At 38.4% G+C, this 16,544-nt stretch overlaps 1 protein-coding gene across 1 annotated transcript in view; it reads left to right on the top strand.

The window, feature by feature from the left end:
• Nucleotides 1-16,544, top strand: part of GMDS (GDP-mannose 4,6-dehydratase) — a gene marked incomplete at its 5' end in the record, with an annotated part of 433,056 nt that overhangs the window by 161,661 nt on the left and 254,851 nt on the right. Inside the window, 2 exons of the mRNA XM_082306673.1 lie at nt 9,345-9,537; nt 10,411-10,515. Of these exons, the coding sequence (XP_082162799.1) occupies nt 9,345-9,537; nt 10,411-10,515 (298 nt within the window). The remainder of the gene's footprint in view (nt 1-9,344; nt 9,538-10,410; nt 10,516-16,544) is intronic.

Genomic DNA, 16,544 nt, shown 5'->3' on the forward strand with positions numbered 1-16,544 from the left:
GCGTGGGGAGGGGAGAAAAAGCAACAACAAAAAATTTTTGTTAAAAAAAGTTTACAATTTTATGGCAAGTTTTAAATTTGTACTTACTTGATTTTGAAAAATTTAAGAAATGATTCTACAAAGGTTCTGCATTTGTTCAATACTTTTTATTTCCAGATTAAATACCCTTAAGGTAAAAAGACCCTAGTCTGTATGCAAATCTGTCAAAAATATTATTTTAAGTTTATTTCTTCATGGAGGGAGGAGTATTTTTGGTAATTTGGCAGTTGTTTGAACTGTTTCTAAGCTTTCTAAAACAATGGCATTTGGCATGAGGAACTGCAGTCTGGGAAGTAATCTTCTTAAGTGATAAATAACAAATACTGAAAAGATATAATTTTTCTTTGGTTGAAAAAGCAAGACTTCTGGCAGGGCCCATAAACCTAGGGAGATTTTACCTTATGCATCAGTAGGAGATATAAGAGAATCAGACAAGGTAGTCATTTGCAAAGCATTGGGGTAACTCTAGCTTCTAGGCACCACAGGAGTTGTATCAACACTTGGGAGGGTCCATTGTGTTAAGTCATGTTTTGCAGTCTTGTTGGCTAGGAAGGCAAAGAGAGGAGAGCTTGTTGTCAACAAAGCTGTGCCATAGTAGATTATTGGTTTAATTCAATATCTATCTTGCCATCCATTGAAAGTCTATCAAAATCATAAAGCAGATGTTAAGCAGCAACGGTTTGTTGGTTTTGTGGGGTTTGTTTCTTTTTACTTTCTTTTAGTTTGTGATGATGTTTTTATCACTTCTACACAGAGCATCTTTCCTATGTGTTCTGAATGCATCAAGGAAGCAAGGACGAAAGTTTTTAAAAAAAAATCAGAAGTAAAAAAAAAAAATATTAATACTATAACCTAGTTTTCATGTTAGAATTTTAAATAACCTGTATGTTTTAAATTAATTTCTTTATATGTGAAAGTGAGTGAAAATGGTGCTGTTTCTTTCAAAGTGACTGCATTCCCTGCATGCATTTTATTCATAGCTCTCTATTCCCCTGGTACGTATAAAGCGAAATGAATTGGCTATCTTTTTACATCTCCCTTTGAATGTTCTCTAGTGACTCTGCAAGTTGCTCCTTTTTGTCTTTCTACTAAAGAGCATTTAAAGCTTCTGGCACAGCTGGACTTCAGTATGTAAGAAAGCTTTTAGGGTATTACAGTGTCACTAGCCATTGAAGCTACAAAATTGGAAACATCAAAACCCATCCTGACTTTGCTGCATGTGCCTTGTGCTTTAAAACTTGAGTAAACTTGTATATTGTTGAAACTATCCCCGAAAAAATTATTCTGAAAAGGAATAAAGAATCAATGCTTCTTTTTTAAAAGCTTCTTTTCTAGTCTCTGTAATTTGAAACTGAAGACTTTGAACAGTGGGTTGGAGATTGTTCTGCAAGATAAATCCCTTGCATCACATAACCCTGACAACTCCCCTGTTCCATCAAATTAATAACAAATGGATGAGAAGATAAGCAAAACTAATGGGGAGGTTACATTTTTGTGACAAAGGTTTATGGCCATACTGAATGTCATGTTCTGTGATATCCCTCTTCCTTCGCCTCCTCCGCTTTGGTATTTTTTTATTATCAGATCTGAGCATTCCTCTATCTAAAGCTCTTCTGTGGAGGAGATATGATGAATAGCAAGTTGGACTATGTGCCTCCAAAAAGTTTCTGTGAACAACTCTCCGCTCCCCCAGTAGAAATCACTGATTTTCCACAAGACCAGGCCTCGTTCTTGCACGCTGTACATCCACCGTCTACTCATTGGATGGTGCTATGTGTCTGAACATTGAAACACACTGCTGTAATCCCATCTCCCTGTCTTCTTAAAATTGTGCAATAATTTAGTTTGGGAGCAATCTTTGAATGTCATCTGGACCAGCTCTTTCTGTAAAGCAGGGCCAGCTTACAGCAGGTGGCTCAGGGCTGTCTCTGATTGAGTTCTGAGTATCTCCAAGGCTGGAGACGCCACAGCCTCTCTGCACAACTTGTTTGAGTGTTAGACTACCCATGTTGTGAACTTTTTTTCCTAGTATCTAATTGTAATTTTTTATGTTTCAACTTGTGTCTATTGCCTTTTGACCTGTCTCTGGGCAACTCTCTTTTAATCCAGTCTGTTAAATTCTCTTAATCCACTAAATTAGCTAGTCAATAAGCAGAAGAACAAACAATTTACAAATTACCTCTATTTGGAGATCTCTTCCAAAACACACCTTTCAATCAACAGTCAACAGCCAAGACAACGGTACAGGATGTAGGACACTGTTTTATTAAAATGGAGAATGGATATTCCAATTTAAGGATTGTGGCATCGTTTTGAAAATAATAGGCAACTGGTGGTTCTTCTGTACCTCTGAACTGGTCAGGCATATACCAGTGGGCTGCTTTAGAGGCAAAGGTGAACATGATGACCTTGTGAGCTGGATTTACAACCACACCTGCAGTTTGCCGGGGAGGAGTCACTTTTTAAAGAAACTGAATAACGAATCCAGCTATCAACCCATACTAGTCTGATAAATATAAAACTTTAACTACTCAGGGAGTATTTCCCCATGCTTATTCTTTGCTTTGGGTTGATTTTTTTTTTCTCTTTTTCCCCCAACAAAAAGCAAGTGATAGTTTTTACTTGTAAGAGGGGAAAAAGGAAACCTGTTTTAATAATGCCAAGCTATTCCTCTTTAAAGTTTATTTCAGAGAGTTTGCATCAAGAACTTGAAATTAATCAGGAGGAGAGTTATAAGGAAAACTTACACAAGTTAAACCATGAGAAGTTGCCATATGAACATACACTGTGGAGTATGTTAGGGGGCCTCTTGCCCCTAATCACTGAGTATTTCAGCTGCACAAAGAAAGTTGCTGCCCATCAGGGAAGATTCTGCTGCAGGGTAGTTCAACTGAAAGATAGTTGGGGACTTCAGGCAGTCTAGCAGCACTCTTTTTGTATCTCATGTGGGCAACAACAGTATAACTTAGCTGTTCATGAACTTTTTAGTGCTCATGGAGCTGAAAGGTAATAGCCACTTTTGGATTCTGCAGTGCCTGACCCTTGAGGGCTAGTCAAAGGCGATGCATGGTTTTGCTGCTATTGTTATGCCAAGCAACTTTTTCAGACCTAGAAGTACACTTTTGTTGTGAGGCTTCTGCTTCATCCCAGCCCCTTTTTCCTGACATACATTTCCCAGATCTCAATATACTTGGAGAAATGAATGGTGGGGAGCCATGAATTAACTCAACTCTGTTTCACCCCTCACTTGTACACCTTTTGAGGGTGCAAAGGTGCGTGTGTGTGTTTGGGGCAATGAACAGGTTTACATTCAAGCTCCTCTCTCTTGTGTGTAATGAAAACCACTTTGGGGTTACTTGTATAAGACTGAGCTGGTCCCTGAAGCAGTCTGTTGTGGTTTATGGCAGGTTATAGAGCATGAAGATCATGAAGGATCATTTAAGATCCATATACAGCAAATAGCTTATTTTTGCACTTTGGTTTGGGTCTTCACACTTAGAGGTGAAGGTGAAATACTGGCCCACTGATGAAAAAAACAATCTTCTAACCACTTCAAGAAGTCTCTCCAGTCACTCAGCCTGCAGTGCATAGTATGAGAGAGCTGCAGCAGAACTCAACCACGTAAGCACTGGCAGAGAAGCACATCTTTTATCAGCTGCATTGCTTATTTATTTGCACCACAAGTAACTTGAAAATCCAAGTTATCCAAACTCTCTTGCTGCAGCAATATTGTGGATGGCTTGGGTTAACAGGAATTTTAGGAAAAAATGTTGACTTCTGCTTCCACTTATAAAACTTTTTCCTAGTTAATTCTCTGCTTATAATCATGTTGTCAAATTACTCTAATTTTATACAGATCGCTTTATTTTTTCTGTTTTATTAATGAGAGAACAGGGAAAGAAATAGGAAAGAAGATAAATCTACAAAAGGCATATTCCTTTTATCCAGAATTTCAGTCATTATTTTTTCAACCAATTTATATTTGGCTAAGAAGTTGAGTAGGGCTTTAAGATATCAAGAGTGTTGCTTAATAATAAGCAGTTCAGAGCTATTGAATTGATTATTTTTCTGTATATAAAAAAAGAAATATATATATACAGTTGTTTGGGGGATTTTGGTATCTTTCAACTACTTCTTTTATTGGGTGAGAGGGCAATGAGTTAAGCATTCATTACGAGTTAAGGGACTGGCGGGAAGAGGAAATGTCGTATTATCCTGGAAGGTTACCTGGCATTTTTTTTTAGATATATAGGTTCTTCCCTATCCCTTGGACACTGCCCAGCTCCCCCCCGATTCTTTGGATTTCCTAAAATCCCTAGGATTTTTTTTTTTTTCCAGTGCATTTAGGATTTTATAGGAATGCTTGGCCCATAGTCTGTGTTAGATTTAGCAACTGGAATGTTATGCTTTACATGCCTGTTCCTAGGGGTTGAGCAGTTTGTTTACTGAGATGATATAAGTGATCTCAGTGGCTTTTATTGGCAGTGGAAGGCACACTGAATATTCAAAGCAAACAGAATTGATTTTAAAGAATACAAAAAAGTAACCGCTGTGAATCTTGTGAGACTTGAAATATTTCTGAGCAGTTTTTCCACTTTGTGATTTGCTTCTCAGGTGTAAACCTTTCTCAATGCTTAAAGAGACCTGATACATATCTTCTACTCTGATAAATCTAAAGAATCTACTGTAAGTTTTTTCAAGAGAGCAAAGATTATTTTAACGTTATAGTTAGGTTAGCCACCTTTGTTTTTACAGTGAAAGAATAATAATTAACATTTATATTATCCTATTTCCTCCTGGGGCTTCACACAAGCTTTCCTCTTATATCACCAGCCTTCCAGAAATCCCATCTTCTGAAACAGAGAAGGCTGTAAGAAGGAGATGAAATTTCAAATTGTTATTCATATTCCTTAGGTAGAGCATTGAAGCATATTCTGCTAGCACATGCTATTTTTGGTTGAAAGCTGATAGTTAATATGATGGCAGCCTATCTGTTGGATTGTTCCAAATGACTAAACAGAGATGAAGTATCTCAAAAAGCCAAACCTGTGTGTGTGCTAAATCGATACTTATTTTCAGACTATCACCACTGTTGACAACGCATGGGTCAGAAGCAAGTCTTATTAAGTCTGCAGGCTTGTATATAGTACTCATAGACATGATAGGAATGTGTTGTTGTGGAGGGTAAGACCCATATGTTTTCATTTAGATAGTTTTCAGTAAGCTTTTAAATCTCGTTAAAGACCTTGCTAAGCTTGGTTTTGAATGATCAGTTGGGAAACATCATATTTAAAACATTGCTCTATTAAATTCTTTTCTCTTGTAGAGATTGAATCTGATGATTAGAAAGAAAGAAAGAAAGAAATGGGGTGGGAAAACAAGAGTTCAAATTCAAAAGGTAGAAACCAGTTCACAAAACTCATTGTAATTCTTGGAGCCACGTGAAAGAAGAGATGTAATGTGGTTCAGTGTATTTGTACTGTGTCCTGTGATTCCAGGAATATCATAACTAATGAAACTATGCTTTTCTCAAAAAAATTTTATCATCCTATGGGTAAGCCTTGCTGTGGAAATTTTTACTTGCCCAAGAATGTACTTGAAATGTACTATATTAGGGATGAATCCAGCAGTGAAGATAGTGTACAGAAGTCCCATGTATGTAAGGAGTCAGATTCCTTTTTACTATTCTTTAATGCAATTCTGCAAGGTGTTCAGGACCTGAAAATCTGGAACTGAAGTACTTTTGACCGAGGATTTAAGTGTCCCCTTAGTGTTCTGTCGACTTCTAATGACACATTGTTATCACTACCTATCGAATATAGTACCAAATTAAATAGACACATCTTCAGCATATACATTCACAGTATCTCCAGAGATCAATGATGACAACTGCAAAAGCACGGTCTCCGCATTGTACATGGGAAGGGAGTGCCAAGGTCACTCAGACTAACATGTTCCAAGTAGGCGATTTCTGTTTTGTTGGTATGTCATGCTTTCCCTTTTTCACCAAGTCTGTCCAACGAGGGCAAAGAAGTATTGGATCCATGCCTTCAATACTCTTTGAGAAAACTTTCAGGTTCAAAATTTGTCAGGCAAAGAATCATCTTTTCCCTACTCCAGTCATTACAAAAACTCCTATTGTTTTCTTCAAAAAAAGTTGTTAGTTGCATGGCTTGCTTTACGCAGTTGACAGTAACTGATAGTTTTGGATTTTTGAGGTTAGAATGGAGCATCTATCTTAGGTAGCTACATTAAAAAACTAGTGTGTGTATATTTTCTCCAAAGCATGATTAAGAGCATCTCCGTTAGGTTTTCTGCTCTGACACACCACTGTTTTTGTTGGTGTACAGGGAGAAGAGCTTCCTAATTCAGGCACTTAAGATAGTTGTTGTAAATTAGGCTGTTTGAAAACTCTCATCTGTAGGTATTACAGCTCTTTTTTTCCACTGGATAAATGTTTAATCTTTCAGAAAGTGTGGCTTGTTTTTAGCCTTCATACACATGCCTAATATGGTAATGGATACAGCACCTTTTCCTGCTCTGCTCTGCTTCATTTGTAACTACTTAATCAATCCAGTATTTTATAAAACTCTTTTACGTTGTTAACTTTGAATTAGAATCAAATTAAAATTTAGTATGCATTTATCTGTATTTGCTATGCTACTGCCCCTACACTGTACAGAGTGTCTTAACAGTCCAGCATTTTTGGTGTTGGAGGTTTTAGTGGATAAAAGCATTTTCTGTTTTCATGAATGCCATACTAGTCTAACCTGCATTCCAAAATGATAGGAGTTTAGAGGTCTGAGTCCTGTCCCTGATGAACAATAGTCCACATGACAAAACCACCAAACAGGCACAAAGCTGGCGGTTTCTGCTCGGGGACACTCAGACCCAGCCAGTGTGGACCCAGACCCAGGCACAATTACCTCACACCCCAGGGAGTGATTTTTCTAGGTGAAGATTGAGGTCATTCATAAGGCAATAGGGAAAAGCATCTCTTGTGAAACTGGTCTCTTCATCGGCCAGGGAGAACAGTTCCCAGTGCTGCTGCTACAGGCTTGTTGCTCACTCTGGTTAAGAGGTTTTATAATCTGGGATCTCTGATTTAAGACCACCTCAGTTACACATGCCATGTACTTTGTAGTAGAATATGTAAGCAAAGATTTGCATTTTAGGGTGATGTTTTTAGCAGGTTATTTGTTGGAAACAATACCTTAATATAGGTAAATTCCTAGTTCTACTACAATTAGTGTTTTGCCTTTAGTTAGAGAGCTGGGATGTTACTGTGAATATGTGAAGGTACTAGCCATATGGTAAATATACTAATTTTTGTTCATTAGTGCATTATTGACTGTATTACCTATTCATTAAGATGTTTTCCCAAGAGTTACTCTGACAGCAAAGCTGAGAGACCTTAAGTGGCTGTCATCTTTCTGCCAAATGGATTAAAACAAAAAATGCTCAGCACTTCTCAGTAGACCAGTGCTCAATTTCAGCTGGGTTATACCAGGTTAACAAGCCAAAGTATCAAGTTTCTTTTTTTTTCTTTTGGTTAAAAAAAAAAAAAAAAGTAAAGTTGGTTTTTGTTCATACCATTAGCTATTTCAGATCAAAACTGTGTGAGAACATTTTTATTTTGGGGCACAGTAACACAATTTAGACTTCATACCTGTATTAAATTAACCATAAGTGCAAATTCAAATTAATCTAATTATTTTTATTTCATCTGTTGTGTAAATAAGCCTTAAACCTCTAGTGATTACTGAATAAGGAAAGTGGCTTAACAGGAGATGAATGAATACAGGGCTATCAGTCTGAATCTGCAGAGACCCTGAAAAAATACCTGGTAAGTGACAGGTTTCACACTGATTTCACTGTGATAGCTCAGCTTGTCCAGCTATGGTCATTTACCCTCTACGCCATTAGTAGTTACCCCATCACTGAAGACTAATGAAGGGGGGAATCACAGATTTGTACTATCTGACTTTGGTAGTGTATCAGTAACCTCTAGCCTAGATCATATAAAGAGACTGTAACATTGCCATCACCCTAGAGCTCGTTCCTGAAAGTCAGTCATCAGCCAGAGGGGACATCGGTAGAGTAAGTCGTCCTTGGGTCAGGGCGATGGAGGAGATTGCTCTAAACGTCCATTCCACTTTCCTTTTTTACAACATTGGCAGTATAAATGGGGAACATTTTTTCAAAAACTGGCATACAGAAGCAAAATCCCTGGGTTGGAGAGAGGATGTAGAAGGAAGGAGGAATGTGCCACTCGCATGGGCACCAGTGGGAGAAAATTCTTCAGAGTCCAGGAGCTCCACCAGCACATCCAAACAACCAGCATGTACCCACCAAACAAGCAGAGTGAGCTCCTTTCCAAGCGTTTATTTCTCCTGCCTGTAGATTGGGGTGGTCACAACACACCTCTTACCTTCAGCTTACTTTTTCCAGTTTTTAGTTTTCTTCTGTAACTGCAAGAAATAGAACGAATGTATTTTTGAAGCACTCTGAAAGTTTAGACTCAAGCATTGTCCTGTGGCCTATGCCATAATCAAGCTCATCATAAAGATAACGGAACTACTGGAGTGGGGAGAGAAAGAGGAGTCTTGGCTCAGCAGTGTGCATGAGTTTACTGTCATACCTCAAAAAATATGTCAACTGGACATGTCAGATTTCTTTAGGATACCTCCACCCTTTGCTCTCCCAATTCATTATCCCCGTAACATCTGTGCAAAAGCCACAGCTCTGGTACACCTTAGTCAGGTGGGGTTGGGAGTCTCATTTGACAGCAGATATTTCTGGTCTTCTCTCCATTTTTATGTGTGTTTAAATTGCAAAACTTTGGACCTTGTTTAAAGTTTGTGGGTTTTTTAAATGCATGTTTATGCTGTCATGCTGCCTGTCTAACATATTTTTTTAAAATATATTTTGGACAATTTTAACCAAATTCAAGTATGTCAAAGATATTAAGCCCAAGTGAATATTGTGAAAATTGGCAGCTGTGGAGATGAGAGAGAGACTGATAATGCTCCCACTGTGGGGAGGCTTACCCCTTACTTCACATGGGAAAATAATCCTGAGAGAGAGATCAGGGAACACCAGCCTTTTGGTTCTGCTATTTGTGGAACTACTTGTTTATTCTTAGAAATCCTTTGAGGGTACTTTTGTAAACTGAGCATCTACCCTGTACAAAAGTGTCTAGATGGTCTGTGACAAGTGACGTATTACTTTGGTTGTACATGATCACGGCGTGTTCTTGTTCCCCTAGTAAAAGTGGTGTTTTTTTATTTCTTTCTCTCCCCAAGATTTCTTTCGACCTAGCAGAATATACTGCTGACGTTGATGGGGTTGGCACTTTACGGCTCCTAGATGCTATTAAGACCTGTGGCCTTATCAACTCTGTGAAGTTCTACCAAGCCTCCACCAGTGAACTTTTTGGAAAAGTGCAAGAAATCCCACAAAAGGAGACCACCCCTTTTTACCCAAGATCGCCTTACGGTGAGGATCACTGATGGTGTGTGTGTAGTGTCTGTCTGTTCTCCCCGCTCATGTCTCAGGGCTGAAGTCATTTGGGTGTGAGATTAGAATGACGATAGACCTAAAGTGACTAGACATGTTGAGAGGCATACCTTTATGAATTACTATATAAAAAGTATTTGCTGTCATTGCCTGAGGGTTGGAAATTAGCATCTCACTTCACAAAACCGTGTTCATTCAGCTCAGAGGTAGAGAGCTCTTGGGGGCGGGGGGGAGGGGGTGGGGGGCTGGGAAGGGTGGCTCTTCCTTCACAAAGGATTGTGAGATACTGCTGAAGTGATAAGGTTTCATATTTTTTGTTGCCTAAATGAAAAACTCCCAAGAGCTCACTTCTTCCTTCATGAACACGCAAGAAATTTGAAACACTTATTAAAGCAATGTGCATGGAGGACTTCGGTGATAAAGTTTCAAATCAATTTGAGTGTTAAGGCACCAGATTTTCGCTTTTATTCCTCCAAAGTAATTTTTTTTTTTTTATTAGCAGAGGTCACTACAGTGGTGTATTTCACACGCTCTGGCTATGTTAATTACATTGTAAAAGAAAAACTGCTACGCTTGAGTGTGCATAAGAAAACAAGTGACAAAGTGCCCTAATATTTCCTGGCCAGTTCAGAGGCTGCACAGAAAAGGAGTATTTTCCCATTCAGCTGCTGTTTATCGGGCCGGATATTTTTTTCCATATGAAATGTGACACATATAGGGAATGAATCAAGTTCTAATGCACTCCGCTGTTGAAATGTGGACTTCACCCTGCATGTGAGATGTGTACGTGTGTCTGTCTGAGATGTGTACAAGCAGAGCAGATAAATGTAACGCTTTAAAATTATTTTGTAGGGGCAGCAAAACTATATGCCTACTGGATTGTGGTGAACTTCAGAGAGGCCTACAATCTCTTTGCTGTGAACGGCATCCTCTTCAATCACGAAAGCCCCAGGAGAGGTTAGAAAATCCATGTGAAACTGTTCCCACTTTGCGTACATCTGACTGGAAAAATGAAACAATGCATCCACAGGTTTCATTTAAACTTGCCAAAATTCTGTAGGGAGGGTGTCATGACTCGTAGCTTGCTCACAGTGTTTAATGCAGCCCTCCTGGCAATCTCAGAGCCTGCAGAACAGCAGCTTTCCCTTTCAAGCATCATATTCCATTTTGTAGCCCTCTGACACTGGGAGGCTTGTGTATCTGATTTTGTGGATCAGTGCTTTCGAGAGACTGAAATAATGTCATAACATCCCTGAGTTTTCTTTCCCTCTTGATAATAAGTTGAGGATAAAATGTTAAAATGACACAAGAAGAGACAGGTTTTCTGAACATTTAGGTGGGCAACTGCATAACAGATGCAATTTCAGGTGTGACTTGTACTCAAGGTTTTTATTTGCATATAAATGTCAAATTAAGAGGCAGAAATAATAGACCCTCTAAATTCATAAGACTAATGAGCACAGCCTGGTATATTTTGAAAAATTAGTGGATTATGGCCCATACCTTCTGACGAGATGGCTTTTAACACATGGCTTTGAAATGCCTTTCTGTTTAATGTTTAATAGCAGTACAGCTTAAATTCCACTTAATCATCCCTTTTCCTCTTGCAGTATTTTATGAACAATTAATATTGGTATTTAGTTTGAGTAAGAGTCCACGGCTAATTAAAAGTCTCTTATACAATGATAGTTTTCCTCTGCCCCTAAAGTACTGTGACTGTAGAAAGCACTCTAAAATTAAACTTTAAATTAACACAGAAAACTGGATTCTCAGTGCTGAAGCCTTTTATTGTGGTCTGTTTCTAAATGAAAAATAAATTCAAGTTTTACAGAAATGCAATTATATAAATTATAGCCTGGCACAAAATATAATAATTTTAATCGTACTTACAAATATAAAATAGACCATAATTGCAACTCTGCTTTAAAAAAAAAAAAAAAAAAAAAAGGAAGAAGAGGAGAAAAAAGGAGTTGGCGTCAATAGGATTTAAATATTGATTTGGGAGTCACAGCTGTGAAACCTCATAGTATACTGGGTAAGCAGCATTTACAGTAAGTGGTCCATCAAATACTTGGTGGTAGAAATTGGTGCATCACTTCACTGGAGCAGATGACAGTACAAGTTCAAAATTAAGAGAGAATCAAATTCACTAGATTGTTTCATTTAGAAGCCCTAATACTTTACTTTCTTTTAAACAGTTAGCTGTGATATATTCTTGGTGCACTGTAAATTGATGTCCAAATTGCTCTGAGTTATCTTTATGCAATTAAAACATTCCGACCAACACAAAGAATGAGAGAATATGCAATGACAAATATTAGCTTGGCATGATTTCTGGTAACACTAAGGAGCTACAAGACGAGATGGAAATTACAGGAACACATTTACCATTTGTGCTGCTTCTCTATAGGCTTGTGCCATTTTGAAGGAGGAAAATTTCAGTGCCCATTGCTATTTTGATCCCTCTGACATTTGTTCCAGCTTTGACACTGCTGCAATGGAGCTTCCAATCCAAAGTCTCTTTTCAACACCTTTAACGTCCCTGTGGAGAACCCAAGTCTGTGCTTTGAAGTCTCAGGCTGTACTTTTGGTTGTGTGTATATGCTGAGTACAGTTTTAAGCCCCTTGTGTCATGAACAGGAATCTTGTCTTAGAAACGGTGTCAGTTGGCTCCGTTTGCCTTAGAGGGAGTACGTGCCATGAAAGCAACTGTAACCACAGCCCAGTGCCATTTGCTTAGTGTTTTTATGGGAGAAAGTCTGAAAATTTATACGGAGAAGAAAATGGAATAAAAGTAGTTTTGAGGTTGTTTCTTAATAGCCATTCATCATTTTCCTAATGTTTCTGAAGATTGCAAAGGTGCTTTGGGAGGAAAAGAGGATTTAACAGGGATTTCTAATTCCTATACAGAGGAATCGTCTATTGATGGTGATACTAAGTGTGTCCTGTCTGCACAAAACACAATGCCCGGGAATCAGTGGAGAGCAGAAGGTTGTGGCAGTGCCGCTTGCTGAGGTGCAGAGTTGGTCTGTCCTGGCAGACAATGCATATTTTTTTTCCCCATACCTGAAGTGTTAATCATACTTCTGAAAATTTCTGTAAGTTTCCTACAGTGAATGTATTTATGGGGAAAGACTGTGAAGAGATAAATCCTAGTATTTTTTGTAGGCAGGGATCCATGAAGTATGTTACACTGTAAGGCAATGGTAAGGATGAACAGAATGCGTTTTTGGTACCTGGCAGCCTGTGTTGTGACCAAATACAGAAGTATTTGTATTTGAAGTACCAGTACTCAGTAAAGGATGATGAATTGCAGTTGTCTGCCAAGTGGCTGTTAGCAGCTGGTCACTGAGGCTGAATTGAACGGACAATTGTAAAGAGTTTGCTTCATGATCTCTCTTTATGTAGTGTTCAGATATTATACTGCTGGGGCAGTGATACACAAGCCTAGTGAAAATGAGAACTGTCTAATCTCAAGGGCTGCTTCCCTGAGAAAGGAATTTAGGAATATACACCTCTTATTTCAGAATATCAATTCTCCTCAGCCTTCCCAGTTTTAACTCAGAAAAATAGTTAATTTCATGTAGCCTGTATAATAATAGGGAAGTCTACACAGAGTTCATAAGGGTAAAGAGTGCTTAAGTCTAATATGAGAGGTTTCCTATTTCTTGAAATTACCAAGGCTTGAGAGAAGTGCCGGCTTTGAGAAGCTCATTTGATTTTCTACTTTTACGTTGCTCTATAAGAGAAAGACCATAACAGGAGTAGTTCTTCAGATATGACATCATACTGGAAATATGAACACTTAAGTTTGCTAAGTTTGCTATGTGGGCTTGCTTTTAAGTCCAATGTTTCGTGTTATGACAGCCACAGTGACTACAAAAAACACCAGTGATAAATTCCAGGTGGGTTGAACCCACTGTCTGAGCCTTACATCTTAATTTGGGAATAGTACAGATCTAGGTTAATGGTTGGACTTGATGATCTTAAAGGTCTTTTCTAACTTAAACGATTCTATGATCCTATGATTATTAAATTGCACAAGAGATACATGTGTATGTAACAACAGAGAATATTATCTAAAATCTCATATGGAGCAAAATGAGTGGCTATGTTAGACTAATCTTAATAAAATATACATCTACTTTGAGCCTTTCTGTAGTACTTTCCTTTCTAATTTTTTCTTTATGTTATACATACTGCCTTTCATTTCTTAGTCAGTTTTATAGTTTTATAAGATGAAATAGTCACTTTTTGACCAGTACATGTTTTTCAGCTCACATAAATCAACACAGCTGCACTGAGTGAACAGGGTCATGTTGATTTATGCCAGCTGAGGGTCTGGCATAGTACTTCCAGTAATGATCCGCTAATGTAAGATAAGCATAATTTGCTTGCTTTGGGGAAAAGACCTGTATTAGCAGTACACCTCGCTAAAGCTGATTTCTTCAGTTACTTTCATCAGTTTTATCCAGGTACAGCTCAAGTGTTTCCTGATTTATGGCAATGCCAAAGGAGAATGGGAACTTCTATTTCTGAATCTTATTTATTGTATAAATATGACACTAGCTGAAAAGCAAAATGCTTTCTACAGTGGTAGTAAGCTACAAGGTGGCCTCTGTTTCCAAAAATAAACAAACAAAAGAAAACTTAAAAAACTTTCCCAGAATGCTGCTGGGTTTTTGTTTTTGTTTTGTTTTGTTTTAAGATAACATTATGGGATACGAAATGGGGAAGGTGGTGACCACCAAGCTGCTGGTGGTGGCTGAACATGGCTCCCAGTATTACCAGTGTGGAAATGTCTGCCCTATAGCAATATTGGAAAGGTATTTCTGTTCAGTAAGATCACAGTTTTGACAGTGGAAGAGTGAGGCAATTAGCAAGTCTAGTTTTCAGGAAAGCCGGGGCTTGATCCAAGCCTTTTTTACACCATTGGAAATATTCCTGTTCTTTTGTTGGGCTCTGGATCTCACTAATAATTCTTTTCTGAGTAAGAAAGCAAACTACTTGTTGACAGTGTCATTTGTTTCTTCCCAGACAAGCCTTTACTTTTTTTCTCCTCAGTTCTGTGTAAGAAGTTTTCTCAGGTTTACAAGATGTGCCTTTGGATGTCTGAGATAACTTTCTGATTTGGTTAACCACTTCATTGCTTGCCTCATCTGATCTTTATCTGCCAAGATGTACAAACATGTACAGCATGTTTCCTGACACAATGAAACAGAAGTTTTGTTTGGGGTTTTTTTGGTTTTGTTTTGTTTTGTTTTTTTCCCTAAGTGATAAATACTTTGCCTCCACACATGACATCATTGTGTAGATTATTCAGTAGGGAATTTTCGGTTGTCTGATACCAAGCCTGGTAAAGCAGTTGTCATCAGACCATTGCTGTATAGCCAGAGGGAAAGGATACAACTGCTCATTTCTGTGATCTCTTTCAGCCGGGGAGGAAATGGCTAGGTGTTAGATTGCAGGCTGATTGTTGTCAGAATACATGTAGTAAGATTAAAATGAAAAGAAATCATGACTTAAAGAGAATGGGGAGTGTTCTTTGCTTTTATTGCGCATCTGGATCACAGGTTTGCCAGGAGGAAGGGGGTAAGAGGTTCCCCTACTTACTGTAAATATGTTTGGGTATCTATCTTTTGAATTTATGGTTTTTGTTGTTACCTTTTCTTTTAACGGGCTTTCAGTCTCCCTTTTGCCTCTATTTCATAGAGAAGCCAGAAGCAGATGGTGACATCTGCTACCAACTTTCACAAGAAATTCCTACAATCCCTGCTGTAACAGCTGCTCTTCTGCGTCTCCTATAAAGAGATGTAGCCAACATCTGCCAGATTTCCCTTTCTCATTTCTTTGGTTGAGGAGACTAATTGCTAGTCTCCTTACACACTTTCTGTGCAAGAAGAGCTTGGTCAACCTAGTACCATTGGAAATACTAAGGGCTTTTGCTGGTGCTCCCTCTGTAAGTTTAGGCCTGTGAAAGACATAAGTGTGTGAAATTTTCAGTGCAGAGCTATGCCTCTTTCATATAATATGAAATTTCCCAACCCACAAGTATATCTGAATAGCAAAAGTCAGCAGAGTATTGCTTGTGTCTTGCCGACTCCTTACTGGATGAGAAGAATGCAGGCTGGCTAGTATCATCAGGGATCTTCTGCCTAGCATATTGAAAACTTGATGGCAGGGTACGATGGCCAATGTAAAAGGAGTTACTCAGACAGTTGTGTGCTATAGAGCAGCCAAGATCATTTCATGCTTTTTAGTTTGCATGTTTCAACAGAGAAAGCATGCAGTGTCCTGAAGACATGCATTCTTACTGCCTTTTTCTCCCTGCTGTGAGACTGATCCTGCTAAGTGATCCTTGCAGGTGTGTTCTTATCTACACATGCAGTCAAACATCAGTGGGGATAAATATGGGCATTAGGGTCTACTTGTACAGATGGATTTGCAGTAATATTGACTGTAATAATAGAGAATTGCCAGGTAATACCTCTCTGCTATTTTACCTAAGTACACGTGTTTTCCCCTTGAAAAAGACCTGATGTTACAAAATAAGTGAATTCAGTTAATTCTGCTGATGTTGAACCTGATACTGCCCAATTAGTACTGATCAGAGCACATCAAAATATATGAAGATTTTTGTCTGATTTTTATGCTGCTAATAAGTCATCTTAAACTTCTATTGTCACTTTCCTAGTGCTAGCCAATACTGATATATGAAGGCAGTGCAATCAGACTAAAATATGAGTGGGCTTCCCTCTGTGAGCTTGTGTTTTAAAAGCAGTACCAGACTTCTGAAATAAGCACTGAAGGCTGAGAACATTTATTCATGTCCTTAGCTTTGGGCATCCAAGTAGTTCAAGTCAGTACCATGGAACTTGTTGTGTATGGGAACAAAATAATCATGCACATGAATTGAATCAAGGTATAAAAAGATATTTTTCTCAAGTGAGTCACTGATGAAGGAAGAGGCTGTGTTGAACAGTCTA

The sequence above is a fragment of the Platalea leucorodia genome (assembly GCF_965183815.1).
Source record: "Platalea leucorodia genome assembly, chromosome: 1".
NCBI classification, from domain to species: Eukaryota; Metazoa; Chordata; class Aves; order Pelecaniformes; family Threskiornithidae; genus Platalea; species Platalea leucorodia.